The sequence below is a fragment of the Gouania willdenowi genome, chromosome 6 (assembly GCF_900634775.1).
Source record: "Gouania willdenowi chromosome 6, fGouWil2.1, whole genome shotgun sequence".
NCBI lineage: Eukaryota > Metazoa > Chordata > Actinopteri > Blenniiformes > Gobiesocidae > Gouania > Gouania willdenowi.
In genome coordinates this window covers 5000114-5016129 of record NC_041049.1, presented here as the reverse complement: position 1 = coordinate 5016129, position 16016 = coordinate 5000114, and the positions used below count along the sequence as shown (strand labels likewise).

The window sequence follows — 16016 nt, the reverse complement described above, 5'->3', positions numbered from 1 at the left end:
ACCTTCTCTCACTATTTAGGGAGTGGTGGGACACCGTTGGTTTGTTGGTGCATTAACTTGGGTCTTTACCTCCCAGTCAGTCAATGACTTGTTCATTTTGGAATCCTCTGGGTTTTGGTTAGTTTGATTATCTTTAAGCAGTACTTTGTTGGACTTTAGTTTGAAATTTTGTTCATAAATCTTTGGGATTTTTGATTATCTTTTAACTTGACTTATAACTTGAACGTTACTCCTGTACTTAGGTCAACCATCACCTGCTACAACCCAACGTGACATGTTTAGAGTTGTTCACATGATGCATTGTTATTTCCAGAAGACTTTGGTCTACAAATATGACATAATTAAGTAAAAATAAAAGACAATACAAAGCTGAGATTTTCCATATGTGTTTTAATCTTGTCCTCAGATCATAATTACACATTTCTAAGCATACACACATGAATTAGCCCCAAACGAACCCCAATGCTTTAAGAATCAGAATCCTAAAGCCTGTCATGCAGAATACAGGATGAATGTAAGTGTATTTATTTTGAAACAGATTAACACACAGACTTGTAATGAACGTATATCACTGTGATGCAAATCAGAGGGCTCAACACATTCATTTTCACCAACGTTCCTCACATGTCAATGGATTTTCCACTCTTTGTTTCTCTTCTCTCACCTTTAACAACACATTTCTGTCTTAATCAACCTTTTAAACATGGGAAATATAACTCCTGTGTGATATGTATACTTGCTTCACACACTATTCAATAAAGCTTGAGCCAAAACACTATGGGGCGTCGAATGTAAAGTTGCGCATGCTAAAATAAACAGCAACTTTTTGCACCATTTAGCAACAACCCATGTTTAAAAAAAGTATGTGAATTTTTTTTTTTTTACTTTTCACCAGATTTACAGCAATATTTGTGAAATTTGTGATACTTTTTTTTGTAAAAATATAATGTCAGTCAGTTCTAAATCTAAATGTTAAATATTGAATCTAAATCTAAATATTATATCTAAATGCTTATTGTTAAATCTAAAATTTTGAGCTTTTATTTTGGTACTTCCGGTGAATGTGCATATTAGCTAAATATTTTGTTTCACCTATGACATTTAGATTTAACACTTATATTTAAATGAAAGATTTAGATTTAACCTTTACATATTTTTATGAGAAAAAATATCACAAATATTGCTGTAAATCTGGTCAAAAGTAACATAAAAAAATTCACATACGTTTTCAAAACGTGGTTTGTTGCTAAATGTTGCAAAAAGTTGCTGTTTATTTTAGCATGCGCAACCTAACAATCGGAGCCCCATAAAACATGCGTCTGCGCTGATCGTGTCAAACATTTCAGGGTGACAAAGACGATGAACTGGTGTTTGTTTTGCTATGCTAGCTAGCTCCAAACCTCCACACAACATAACACACTGCAGATCAGCACACACACTCTCCGCTTCCGCCGATGTCAGCGAGTGATAGAAGAGGGTCACGAGTGTGTTTGGCAGATATTTGCAATGTCAGTGTCTTTTTTTTTTTTTTATTGGTTTCACTTCTCCTGCTCCACGATCTTCGTCTCGTTCATGTACTTATCAATGAGGTGTAGCGGCACTCCGCGCTGCATGAGCTCGTAGAAGGTGAAACCGCCTGGAGGTCAGGGAGAAACAGCTTTAAAAGGCTTGTCAGGAGGGTCAGAGACACAAGAAGAGTGAGTAAAGATGAACACGTTGAGCAGAGCGAAGCTAACATCTCAACACTGGGAGGCAAACAGCTTTCAATACCAGAACAGACAAGGCCAGCTAACGAAAGGAGTCACGAATGGGTCCAGTTCCACAATACACACTAATGGTGCATTTACCACAGTAATAATAATGTATTAGTTACAATAATTACTCTTTTTGTTAAGTCCCCATTAATAACCATACAGATGTCCAAATGTATGAGCACTGTCATTTTTTGGAAAAATCTTGATGAAATGCGCAACCTGGATCCGATCCAGATGAAACTTGGTGGGGTAATTGAGGAATCAACCTGACATAATTGAGTCAAAGTTCATAAAGATCAGTCAAAAACAAAAACAAGATATGATTACTATGTTTGATTAAAATTTGGTCAACATCCATTATGTACTTTTGACATAATACTGCTAAAAAACAAATAAACAAAAAAATATAGAAATGCAAATATTACCTCCTTGGCTTAGGTAATGACAACTACACAAAATTACTCCAAAAAAACACACAAAATGACTACATAGACACAAAAAACTCACTCAGATTGGTCATTATTCTAAATGCTGACGTGAATGTTGATAATGTGGCCCTCATACTGTATCAGACAATGACTAATTTCTGTGGCCCCCGCTGTAATTAAAGCCTCCTAAATGTTGAATTTACTGACAATGATCCATAGAAAAACAATTGCATTATTAATTACAATAGCAGCACACCTGAAAACCTAACACAGCATGTTGGAGGAAAAACTAGTAAGTAGATGAATTAGGAAGACATGAAGAAGTCACACTGGTGCCCTCACATTCTCGTGTATATTGTGGAACTGGCAAGGAGCTGAGTTTGCAGCTGGATATACATATGTATATATTTATATATATATATAAAAAAATGCAAAAAGCTGCAGCAACAAGCAGAAACTCTGCAGGAGAACCAGTGCTTTTGTCTTTGGATGCACAGTCCACACATCAGGCAGCTGCAAAAACCACATGGATAGAAAACCTTGTGCATTAAGAAAAACTGTTAGAAAAATGTGCCAAACTGTGTAGCCGACTTACCTTATCTGTGGCTTAAGTTACACATGAGACAAGAATCACAAAATAATCAACAATCACATCAAACTGGGTCGTCAAAGTCAGCCAGCGGCCTCCACGTAATTAAGCTTTCATGCAAACGCGACAAATCTCAGTCTTCGCGATCAAATCTCGCTTCACTCGGCGCGATTGATTGATTGAGCGAGTGAAGCGAGCTTTACACAAGCTTGGCTGAAAGATGTGTAATGAATGACATAAGCTTCATATGCCATAACCATATGAAAGCTTACCTTATGTGAGAACATACATTCACAATTCTTGAGATTGGACTGAGGGAGAGAGAAGAGAAGAGGGGTTAAACAAACGTTTAGGTGGATGTGGTTATATGTTGCACAGGTGGAGCCATTACTGAACTCATTTACATGGAGTTAACTGTTTAACTGTAGCAGAGACACTGGGCGTCCCATGAGGTGTGACTGGTGGTGACAGACTGTGTGCTGGAGGGGGTGTGTGGTGGGTGGTGACGATGAGTGGGATGACAGATGTGCGGTAACACAAAGGGTTCAACATGAACGGATTATTTGAATATCTGTGGAAGATGATGGTCAGGGAATAGTTGCACCAGACTTTCAATGGCTTTAATTCATCAAATAAAATCACACCATCAACCACAACATTTATGATTAAATAAGTTAAAATAAGATAAAATAGAATAAAAGGACAAAACAAGACCGGATAAGATGATATTAGATAATAAAAATAAGATAAGATGAAATAACACAACATAGGGCAAGATTAAGACAAGATTAAATAACATGAAAAAATACAGACGACTAAAATAGGCTAAGATAAGGTAAATTAAATAAATTAAACTAACATACGCTCAGATACGCTAAGATAGGACAAGATTGAATCAATAAATAGGAGATACTGAGATAAGAAAGTACACGATAAGGCAAGATTAATTAAATTAAAATAAAATACACAAAGATAAACTGAAATAAGATACATTAGATAAGGTAAAATACATTAAGCAAGATAGAACAAGATTAAATAAAACATGTGAAAAAACCAAGACAAAATTGATTTAATTGCAATAAGATTTACAGCTAAAATAAGCTAGGATAATAAGACAATATAAGACATGACAAGATTTAATAAGACAAGATAAGACGAGGTAAAATTCAATAAGTTCAAATAAACTAAACAAAAAATGCTAAGACAAGATAAGATTAAATAAATCAAAATAAGATAAGATAGCTTAGATAAACTAAAAGACAAGATGAGTTTAAAAAGATAGGATTATCGATTAAATATAATAAACTAAGACACTCGTCCATTTCGTTTGGTCTGTCATGCAAAACGTTGATGATCCAACTTTGATTTGAAGTGCACCCACACATTAGAAATACTCATTTTGTGAAGACCGTTTGAAAAGCCGGTGCAACCTGATCCAGATACTTACATGTCCTCTGCCCCATCGTTCCTTTACCGAACAGTGACACACAGTTTAAACAACATGGTACCCGGGTACTGTTGGTTTCCCAAAGCCTCCTTCTTTATTTACATTAGAGGGTTTTAATCCACCATGTTAACGCATGGTGTGAAGTCTGGGAAACCAGACACAGGTACCCAGGGAGACACACAGACGTCGCCTCCATGTCCTCACTGACCTTTGACCTCTAGCTTGCAGTCCACTTGGGCCTCCCCCAGGTCGTTGATGGCCTTGCAGGTGTACATGCCTCCGTCGTAAGGACTGGGCTTCCTGATCTCCAGTGTACACACTCCCTGGTTGCTAAACATGCGGTAGCGTGGGTCGTCCAGAATGGTGATCTTGTTCTTCATCCAGATCACTTTGGGCTGTAGAGATGTATCAAAAGTCCCAATAATTACTTACTACCAGTGTTGGTCAAGTTACTTAGTTAGTAATTAGTGATTACTCCTCCAAGGAAATAATCCAGTTACTTTACTGATTACTTGTGTTTAAAAGTAACTAGGTACTTTAATTACTCTGTTAAACAAAAAATTAAACAATATTTATACAAAAAGTGCACAAAACGACAACAGAAATGCATAAAAAATATACAAAAAGGCTCCAAAAACACACAAAATAACTCCAAAAAACATACATTACAGAAAAATACATCAAACGACGACAAAAATATGAGAATTTGTCAAAATACACAGAACTAAACATTTATACAAAAAATACACAAAATCACAACAGAAATGCACAAAACTACACTAAAAAATATACAAAAATACACACAATGACTCCGGAATCACACTACAATGTCAACAAAAAACAATAGTTATGCAAAAAAAGGCACAAAAACACAACAGAAAGATACAAAAATATACACAATGACTCCAAAAACCATACATTACAGAAAAATACACCAAACAAAAAAATATGAAAATGACAAAAACAACAAACACATTTGTCATGCGCATGTCCCATAGAAAGAATTAAACCAGGGAAATTGCACACGCTATTTTACTTTGCACCCACAAATAAACCCCTTTATAACACAGAGTATGTACACCTCTGTGTACATCCAACCTTCAAACACATACTCATTTGGCCATTATTGACAACTCTACTTAAACTCCCACTATATGAATACATACTTGCGACAGGCACTGTACTAGTTTAATATAATTAAGTTAGTTACTTTTCAAAAATGTGGCGCACAAAATACTACACAGTAGACAGTTTAGCCTAATTCTATTATTTTGGCATGTTCGACATTAAAAATTGAATCAAATGAAACTATCTCTTTTTAAATCTTGTTTAATTAATTTTTTTAGATTTGTGGTGGCATTCTTTGATGTAGATACAAGTTTTCTTCCCACGCACAGTGCACTATGGACGCTAATGTTTTTATTGTCTTTTACAAAGTCAAACTCAAAGTAATGTTGGTACTTGCAAGAATTAAAAGCTGCTTGGACATGCTCTCTCTCGCGCTCCATTTCCATATGTGTTGTTTACAGTAATATCGCACCGCTTACGTCATTGACTTGCGACGACGCTGGCCGACTGTGTTACAATGCGCTATAAAACACGACGCCTAACAAACAGTAGAGAGATGGTTTCATTTAATAACGCAGTAACGCAGCCTGCTTGCGGGAAAATAACTGTAACGTTATTGTTTTTTCAATTATAATCCCTTACTTGACTCGTTAATTGGGAAAACCAATCAGATTACAATAACGCGTTACTTCTAATGCTGCTTACTACTAATAAAGTCTGTTATTTGTTTTAGTTGTCACCTTCGTAATGAGAATCTTCCATTGATCCTTAACCTTCAGCTACTACGTACCTTCGGGTTGGCGCGAACGCTGCAGTTCAGCGTAGCGTTGTAGCCAGCGATGGCGAATGTGTTGATGAGCGGCTGCGTGAACTTTGGTGCCTCCTTCAGGTCGAGGTCGTTGTACTCTGGTATCTTCAGTTGCTTTCCTGCGGGATTAAGGGTAAAGGAATGGGGTAGTGCATGATACTGACTCTGAGCGGTATCATGAGGGGGATTCTCTACGTGATGAGGGAAAAGACAACGTGGCTCATTTAATTTATCAGCAGCTCAGACTGTGACACCAGTGTGTAAAGGCCTGTCAGTCAAACCCCAGAGCCCTGTGTGGCTCACAGCAGGGGAACACATCACTGACAGTACTTTTCATTTAGCATCTGTGAACATATAGACAGAAAATATTACAGTCAATGACAAGTGTGGTGACAGTGTGGTTTGTTCCAAAGTTCACACTTTGGAAACATTTTCCCTCATCATAGACGTGAGGACCTAGAGGGTCGTGATCACACACACTGCAGGTTGTACCTTCTTTGACGATCAGAGCACTCTTTTTGGTCGGTGTGGCGGTTTCGCTCAGGCCGCACATGTTCTCAGAGAAAACCCTAAAGAAGTACTCGTTTCCGACTACCAGCTCTGTGATGGTGATACACGTGCGATGGTAGTGCTCGATGCACGTGTACCACTCCTGAAAGGACAAAAGAAGCCGATAAAGGAATGATGCATTTAATGAATACAGTAAATATTCCCAGCTTTGGGACACTTTGTCAACACTTTGTTTGTGCAATGCTAAGTGTTTTCAGCGTTTACTTTATTATGTCTACCGCTATTACAAGAGTGTAAAGTCTAAGGAAGATCCATCTGTCATCTCAGTATTACTTTTTACCTACCTACTTATTTATTTACAAACCTGCTGTCCAACATAGCTTTCCAACTTCTGGCATACCTACCTATCCATCTTTTGCCATACCTATTTACCTACCCACTTTTATACCTACCTATCTATCTTTTGCCATACCTATTTACCTACCCACTTTTATACCTACCTATCTACTTTCTTGTATACCTACTCACCTACCCACTTTTATACATATCTACATTGATACCTGCCTAACCCTACCCACCTTTATACCCATTTATGCCATGTATACCTACTTACTTTTATACTGTACCTACTTACATTTATAACTACCAAACTATCTACCTTCCTACTTACCTACCTGTCTACTTTTATACCTACCAATATTTATACCTACTTACCTCTTTACTTTTATACATACTAACATTCATACCTACCTACCTACCGGCCTACTTACCTCCTTACTTTTGTACCTACCTACCTACGTTCCTGCCTACCTAATTTTTTACCTACCTAAATTTCTACCTCCCTACCTACTTACTTACTTTTATACCAACTTACCTATCTACCTAGTTTTATACCTACCAATCTATTTACCTATACATGTTACTACTTACCCAGCTATCTACTTTATTTTATCTATCTTCATACCGACCTAAATACATACAGTATTTATCTACTTTTATACCAGTCTACCTACCTATCTACCTGCCTACCTACCTACCTCCCGGGTGGAGTCTGGTCCTCTTGGTATTCTCTTTCTCTATAGTATTTACTTGTTCATTTTTTTACCCTATTGTTTTCTGCTAACTATAACTTACACATCTGTGTTGTTGATAAGTGTGTTCAGTGTGTTAAGTTTTGTAGTGGTTCGTTCAGTACCATTGTCTTTTTATCTGCCTTTTGAATAGTGTAGCCGATTATCGGAGCGTTGCCGTTGTCTTTTGGAGGAGTCCAGACCAGAGCAACGTTTTCTCCCCAGACGTCTTCAATGTTCACACACTGAGGTGGTCCTGGTAGATCTGAACACAAACACTCACTCAGGGACAACAGATGGAAACTAGCTGTTTAGCTACACTCTGGTGTAGAACATCTGTCTTTTATGATCTTAACGTCTCTTCAAATAAAGACTAAACAAACTCATAGAACTATTATCATAACAGACACTTTACTCCTTTTCTTACAGTTTTGTTAAGAGTGAGACACATTAACTCACCGACAATCTGTATGTCGATGATGGCAGTGTCTTTGTGGTTCTCCACCTGCACCATCATCTCATACTTCCCAGAGTGACTGCGCTCTGCCTTACGGATAAAGATGATGCTGTCACACTCCGTGTTGCGGATGCTGACGTGAGACGGCTCGACCGGTTTTCCCTCCTTCAGCCAGTTCACCTTCGGCCGAGGTTTACCCTTAAGATCAAACAGAACAATATGGTTTTATCCTTCTGTTTGGAGATGTTCAGCATTGACATTATGAGAGTTTACCATGAAAGGCACCACAAGGTTGACTGCTTCTCCAACTCTACGGGTGTACGTCTGCTTCAGATGCCGAGGAACGCGGATCTTAGGTGGTTCTGTGAAACAGTTAGGTGCACCCTTTTCTTTTCTATTTGAATTTTCATTTATTCCAACTCATTCAGAAACACGTTTTAAACCACTCAGGTCTCACCAATGACTTCTTTGACCAGGACGGAGTGCTGCAGAGTCCGAGAGTTACTGGCCCCGGCCGCGTTGATGGCTTTGACTCGGACTAAGATTTTGCTGCCAGGGGTCAGCCCCGTGATGGTGTATCGGGTCTTCTCTGTCACGTCCGTGTTGGATGATATCCAGTCATCAGCTGAGTAGGAAAACGAGACAAAGATAAGAAGCAGGAAGGAAGTAAATAGAGTTTACCTGAACACATGAAAGGACAATTAAAATAAACGTTCAGTCAGATATCTGTTTCAACCTCTTTAAAAAGATCCTATTTTTATATTGTATGGTAATAATTTTTCCTCTTACATGATCATAAAAAATATTTAATTAAATTAATTCTAAAAAAAAAAAAAATTAAATTGAATTAAATCCTAAAAAATAAATAAAATTATTTTTATTAAAATAAAATAAAAACGACTGGAGTCATATCCATGGTGTAACTTGCCTTGAACACTTGGCTTAAGCACTCCTTACAACGCTGTAAAGGATAAGTAGGTACATAGAGAATGTAAAATAAATTAAATCACATTTAATAACCTGTGAAGACGATGTATTTATTCAACCTTGTTTCCTTTCTCAGCCAGGATAGGTTTGTACTATATCAAAAAATTAAATAAAATGCGACCAGCTTCTTGTGCATGTGCCATTGATAAAGCAAATGCACCCCATGCAACACAACATAGGATAAGTAGGTCAAAATCGTAATAAAATTTTTATTAAAATAATTCAAACAACCTATTATAGACTATAGTGTCCTTTGCATTGTTTAATCTACAATATCTCCTTGAATAACCGGTACAGGATGAGTAGGTCTACAGTGAATAGGTATAAAATAGAAAAAAACTGCATAAAAAGAAGAAAGCACACATTTGAAACCTGAACTATCGAATAGAAGAAGAAAATGTAGCAAACACTGTAACTGTATCTAAGTTTGAGACTCTTATTTTAGGCTCTTCCTGTCATGGCTGAGAGTTAAACCCTGGTCTTTAATGTACGAGGTCAAGATGCCTTCCTGGATCTATTGTACTCATGGCTTTTTATTTTAAGTTCAGTAGGTAATTTTTAGACATCAGCATGATGAACTGATGTCCTGTTAAGGCTGTTCCACACTTTGCACCTTATAAAAGACAAGTTATCTATTATACAAATAGATTCACATTATATTGCTCTTATATTATCTAAAGATGAAGATTATGCTTTTATTTTAATATGAAATGCATTTTTTTTTTTTTAAATCTTTCCAATTTGTGGATGGAAAATTCCTTCCTTGTGCTCCTAAGATGCATTTCATATGGAATACTTTGCCCTATCACGATGGCCTACGAGAAATGTTGGTGTTATCATAAACTTCTCTAAATGGCTCCATCGTTTGATTAAATGAATAATTTCCTGTGCACAGTGCGGTGTGACTCACTTCCTTCTAAACAGTACTCCACTAAGTATCCATCCAGCCCAGCAGCTCCAATGGTCTCAGGCGGACGCCACTTTACGGTTACTGTCGTGTCGGTGACGTCGTCCACGACCAGCATGGTGGGCTCACTGGTCACCGCTGAAGGGAGATCAAGGTTTTCACAGATCAGAGCAGTGACACACATTCACAAAAGTCTGTTTATTTTTCACATTTCAACAATTTACTTTGACTTTCATCAAAAATTGCGGTGATGTTTGAAAGATATAATTTTACCTCAACAACTGAATTTTTTTTACAGCCGTTTTTATTATGCCTTTAAACTGCTGTCTTGTTTTGCCTAAAATTGCCTGGCCCCAACCACTGCTGAGCAGCAGCTATAATTTTGAAGCTTGGTTTTGTTCTGTTATCTTTATGATGACGGAGAAAAGGTTGAATTGATGAAAAATTTCTGATAATATGTCCAAAAAAAACCTGATTCTGTTCAATTTTAGAAATTGAACCAATTAACTGGTGAACAGGTTTTTCTCAGCAGCTGTGAGACAGTGGTCGGTATCTGAAAACACCCTTTTGGTGAAGTCTGGGACATGTGACAAAGGCGCCTCTCCTTCCAGCTGCTGTGCTATCAGTCTCTCTGTCAGATCTCATTAGTCCCGTCTATTCCTGTATTCTGAATCACCTTTAACTCCTATTCAACCCCTTGATAGACCTGCTCCCCTAAACCTCTAATCCTCAGATGATTTGGCAGCCATTATAAAGACAATTATTATCTTCTAAAGCTCCTGCGTGTCCAGTGGAGGTCAGGGATTGCCTCGTATGGGGGGTACGGGGGGCAACAGCTGCGTTGCTGGGGTATCAAGGATAGATCAGACAATCACTAGCCAACCCTCTAAAACTTCTTCCATTATTATTATTATTATGGAACAGTGCTTAGATAAACACCTCCAGTCAGATTAGCTAAGACTATTACTCTTTCCTAGACAGAGTATTTAGAGTCAGCGTTAGACGCTTGGTGAAACTCACCGAGGGGAGTGAAGGCTTTGGATGGTTCGCTAGGTTTGGACACACCGATGGCGTTGACTGCAAACACCCGCACTTCATATGGAACTCCTTCAATCATCTTCTTGGGTTCAAATGTGGTTTCTTTGATGAGGTCAAAGTTGAGTCTCATCCATCTGGAGCTCTGTTTCTTCTTCCTCTCGATGAAATAACCTACGAAGTCCAAAAGCTTAGTTTCAGATTCATTTTCCTTTTAGAATAATGACATTTATGGCATGATATGATACTGTATCTATAATCCTATAAAGGTACACTTGTGTCTTTATTATTAAATAATAAATACAAATTCAAGCTACATTTCTTAGGATTAAATAATAATGAACAAAATGCACAATATGGTACCAATACAAAAAAAAATAAAAAATCATCCATCAATCCATTTTTCGCAGGGAAAAATACCAATTCAATCAAAAATATTACTGAAAAAATATAATAAAATTCACTATTTTCAGTCAAATGTTTTTTTTTTTTTTTTTTATCTTAAATTCATTTAAAAACACATTTTTTGTGTAAAATGTTTGTTGGCATTAAAAGCATTTTTCTTTGAGTGAAGTTTTTTTTAATTGAAGCAACTTTTTTGAGGGATTCATTAATAAATCTAAACTAAATCTACCTTCATATAATCCAAACTGTTACAAAGTCAGTCCAAAGGCATAAAGTAGGGAAGTCCTGAGTACGAGTACCCAGATTTGTGTACTCACTGATGGAAGTACCTACGGTATTTCTATTACTGCAAATACAGATGCAATGGTTCTCGAGAACAAACACAGGCAACTGGCGACTCAAGGGCCACATGTGGCCCTTGGACTATTTATGCTCAGCCCTTAACATAAAGTAACACAAAATGACTCGATAAAACCACACAAAATTACAGAACAATACGCAAAATTACAGAAAGATATGAAAAAGTCAACTAAAATATTCACAATGACTCCAAAAACACACAAGAAAACTAAAATAATACACAAAAATAACAGAAGGATATACAAAACAACAACAAAAATAAACAAAATGAAAATAACAGTACCTACACAAACAGTACCTACACAAACAGTACCTACACAAAGTGACTCCAAAATATACACAAAACAACAACAAAAACCTACAAATTTGGTCGTATTGGTTTTGTCTATTCAAGAGGTAGACGAATGTATTTACAAAGCGACTGACATTTGTGTTTCACCAACTGCCTCATTAATAGATAAAACCCAAGTGATTAAGGCTAAAAAGTTGGCAAAACAGGGAGGAGGCACTCCGTTAAAATAGAAATGAGAAGAAGAGTCGTGGCGGAAAATTTATTCAAGTACAAAACTTGCCAGAACATAAAAGGGTTGTCCTGAATTTTCTAAATTTTAGCATACTCTAATTGGTATTACCTAATATCGGTGATCCTCCATCATATTTTGGGGCCTCCCATGCCATTGAGCACCAATCACCTCCCACTTGTGCTACCAATGGTGCCTCCGGAGCATCGGGATTATCTGCAGGAAAACCATGTTAAGATAAAACTGATTTTTCATTTGTTGTTTTTTCTTGCTTTCTTACCAACGACTTTTATTTTGATGGCAGCTGAATCCTCTCCGGCCTCATTCTGCAGGACTATCTTATAGTTCCCAGTGTCCTCTCGTTCTGTGACTTCAATAGTAAGGCTCGTCTGGTCGCCGTAGGTTTCAGCTCGGACACGGTGGCCAGAATCAAGAATTACCTAAGACAAAAGAAGGAAATAACTAATTACCAAATGCAATGGGGTACTCCTGGGTAAGGCCACTCGAGACAAACTATCCTTCCCCCCAAATTTTTAAAACAGATAATAATTTTCAAAGTAGGATAATCCGTAGTAATTTTCCAGCATGCTCATACTCAAAAACCCTTGCTAAATACAGGTTGGCATGGATAGTTCATTCACTGTCGAATCGACAATTGAAAGCCAGCTGAGGTGGTTCAAGCATCTAGCAAACATGCCTTCTGGTTGCATCCCTCAAGGGGTTTGCTGGACAAGTCCAGATGCAGGAAGACCCCAGGGGTGACCTAGTACATGCTGGAAGGATTATATTTTTTGGCATGCCTTGGGATTCCCCCAGAGGACCATGTGGGTTTCGAACAAATCAATTAATGTCCTCAAAATTCACCGAGTTATGGCTAGAACAAATGATTAGGGAAGATTACCCTTTCCCCCTTCATCCACACTACTCTGGGAGCCGGTTCGCCACTGATCGGGATCTCCAAGCGAAGTTTGTTCCCGGCCACAATTGTGACTTGGTTGTCCTGGAGGTTCAGACTGTCCAAGAGTACCTTTGGGGGGTCTGTGGAAAAACCAGGTGAGCTGGTGAAAAGATGGAAAACCGCCAGAAAGCTAGAGGAAGTCTAAGTCTGCCAAAAACCAACCAATGATGTGTATTTTTGCAGACAGGCTCTGGGAATATCCTTCAGGTACAAACGTGTAATCTCCTGCATCATGAAGGGAGCTGGTGGCGATTTCGAGCTTGTGGGTCCTGAAAGAACAGAAACCGAGTTTATTGAATGAAAGCAGTTTTCCATGGTTGGACAGTGGACACCCCATGGCACGACACTCTTACTTGTTTCTGTGAATGATGTTCATTCGATCGTTAGGTTGGATCAGCTGTCCGTTCCTGTACCAGCGGCCCGGCACATTCCCTGGGTAGATCTCACAGTGCAGTTTGATGGGTTGACCCAGCAACACCTTCATGTCCTGTAGTTCCTGGTAAATCTTCAGTGGTTTCACTGGTTTAATGAACAAAAGTGTACAATGTAGCCTTTGAAAAACAGACTGAAACATCTTGATTCAAGACTTTCAGTCAAACTGCTTCAAGGACACTTCACCAGATTTAGGAATGTTGAAACAAAGTCCACGAGGACCTGGGTTTGGACACCCCTGAGCTAAAGGTTACAGGAAACTTTCAGCTGCAGATGTTGAACTCACAGTCTACTTGAACATGAGCCTCTGTGGTTCCCCCGGTGGCCATGAGAGAGTACGTTCCAGAGTCTTCTCTGGAGGCGTCGTCGATCACCAGGTAGTGTTTGGTTCCCTCGGACTTCACTCGGTATCTGGAGCGCACTCCTGTTGGAACCTCCACACCATTCTTCATCCTGAAGACACGATTCAGCAGAAAAGATTAACAAAAAGGTCAACAAACAGTCAAACAAAAAGGAAAGGTCATTATTGGCTTTACACTTCGATAATTAACTCTTTTACTATCATTGTTTCTGGACCTTTCATTAAGAAATTCAAATATTGAAAGTGTTTAATTACAATGACGATGTCGATTTGAATTGTTGCGTAACCAATCGATGGATCGATCCAGCTCGATGGATCGTTACACCCCTAATATTAAGTCACAAATTATTTCCTCCTGATGCCAGAATGTGATTAAATGGTTCTCTGCTACATTAATACAATAAATCCGATTAAAATAGATATTTTTTTTAGCACAAGCATATGTTTGTGACACTTTAAAAGTTGGTCCATGACCATACGTGGAGTTTGCGAAGGGGGAACGGCGGCAGGGGGAGCATTGCCCCCTCCAATGGTCAAACATTTTAATTAAAATTTTTATTTAGACAAAACATACAACTATTTTAAGTGCCATAAAACACAGTGACTACTGTTAGTTTCATCTCATAGATGTTGGTTCGACCTCTGGTGTGTAGTATTAGTGTTCGGTGAAATGGTCCCAATGTTTTGAGACTTTAGGTTGGTTCTTCTTCTGTTATAAAAATGAAGCATAAAGCAGCTGTTGGCCTGATTTTATCATAAATTTCCAACATTAAACGACGCGGCGATGCAATTTTTTGTTGTCAACATTATCAATTATGTTACTAATCATTTTTGCATTATTGTATACAGTATGTTACACATATTGTGGTTGGCGCGAATCTCGAGACAGTCTATATATTTAATTCTATTTTTTCTTTTTGCCCCTCTGCAAGAATCTATGAGTATCCTATGAGTTATGAACCTCTGCTTTATGATAATATGCTGATTGAATGAATCTCCTTTAGATACAAGGGCTCATCTCACCATTTGACCTGAGCACCTTCCTCCGTCACTTCGCACTCCAGCTCAATCCTCTCGTTCACTGTCGTCTTCACAGGCTCCAGCGCTTTAACAATCTTAACCGGTAACTCTGGCAGACGAGAGGAGAAGAAGGAAGCAGAAATTCTCACAGTCTTTAAACATGTTTTTTTATGTGAAGCTGATCAGTTTGACGGGTTTACCTTTGACAAACAACTCTGTGGTGCATTTCTCATCTCCAGCAGCGACAGAATACGCTGCGTCGTCATTAACGGAGCAGTTGTTGATGACCATAATCCTTTGTGTCCCCTTGTGCTCAAATATATACCTGAACAGTAAATGTATGAGTTACATCCTTGGTCATCTTACTGATTAATGAGATATGAGGAAGTTAAATATATTGTCTAAATACATTTCAGCCTACTTTTAATAAAACTAAAAATTTTGGCATGATTTTTCTCCAAAGTGATCAAATTTGCATTACGTTTATTGTTGTCTACAATGTGATGATAATTTAAAGGTGTAAGCTTCACTGGATGTTTGGTAATGAATAGGGATGTAACGATTCACTCAACTCCCGATACGATTCGATTGGGTTCACGATTAGATTCTCTCACGATTTATTTTACAAAATGGGACTGTAGTCAAATGATGACTGAAAAATATTCCTTTATTTTTTTGGGAAAAAAAACTAGAAAATACGGTACTATTTTCCTTTTATTTTTAATTGTCAAAAGAATCCCTTGATAAACTATTCAAAACAATGCAATTTAACTAAAAATAAATGAAATAAATAAAGGAATAATACAAATAAAGAAGAAGCTTATTAATTTAAATTCTGGTTCTATAGTAAACAATGCAAAACTGCATAATAGTTCTTTTTCTTTTTAAAAGTGCAACTG

The 16016-nt window shown here is 37.8% G+C and overlaps 1 protein-coding gene across 11 annotated transcripts in view; it reads right to left on the bottom strand.

The window, feature by feature from the left end:
* Positions 1–1399: 1399 nt before the first annotated feature.
* Positions 1400–16016, bottom strand: part of mybpc1 (myosin binding protein C1) — a 40964-nt gene continuing 26347 nt past the window's right edge. For 10 of the 11 annotated variants that reach the window (XM_028450200.1, XM_028450201.1, XM_028450204.1 and 7 more), the window contains 18 exons: positions 15318–15442; positions 15121–15226; positions 14023–14189; positions 13658–13823; positions 13467–13573; positions 13248–13384; positions 12627–12786; positions 12458–12562; positions 11046–11234; positions 10029–10163; positions 8589–8756; positions 8405–8493; positions 8134–8329; positions 7800–7939; positions 6587–6746; positions 6077–6213; positions 4427–4613; positions 1404–1636 (listed from right to left, as the gene is read on the bottom strand). In XM_028450200.1, coding sequence (XP_028306001.1) covers positions 1539–1636; positions 4427–4613; positions 6077–6213; positions 6587–6746; positions 7800–7939; positions 8134–8329; positions 8405–8493; positions 8589–8756; positions 10029–10163; positions 11046–11234; positions 12458–12562; positions 12627–12786; positions 13248–13384; positions 13467–13573; positions 13658–13823; positions 14023–14189; positions 15121–15226; positions 15318–15442 — 2572 coding nt within the window. In that variant the 3' untranslated portion in view covers positions 1404–1538. Of the gene's footprint in view, positions 1637–3043; positions 3083–4426; positions 4614–6076; positions 6214–6586; positions 6747–7799; positions 7940–8133; positions 8330–8404; positions 8494–8588; positions 8757–10028; positions 10164–11045; positions 11235–12457; positions 12563–12626; positions 12787–13247; positions 13385–13466; positions 13574–13657; positions 13824–14022; positions 14190–15120; positions 15227–15317; positions 15443–16016 lie in introns of all 11 variants that reach the window. The other variant, XM_028450203.1, reaches the window with a different exon arrangement.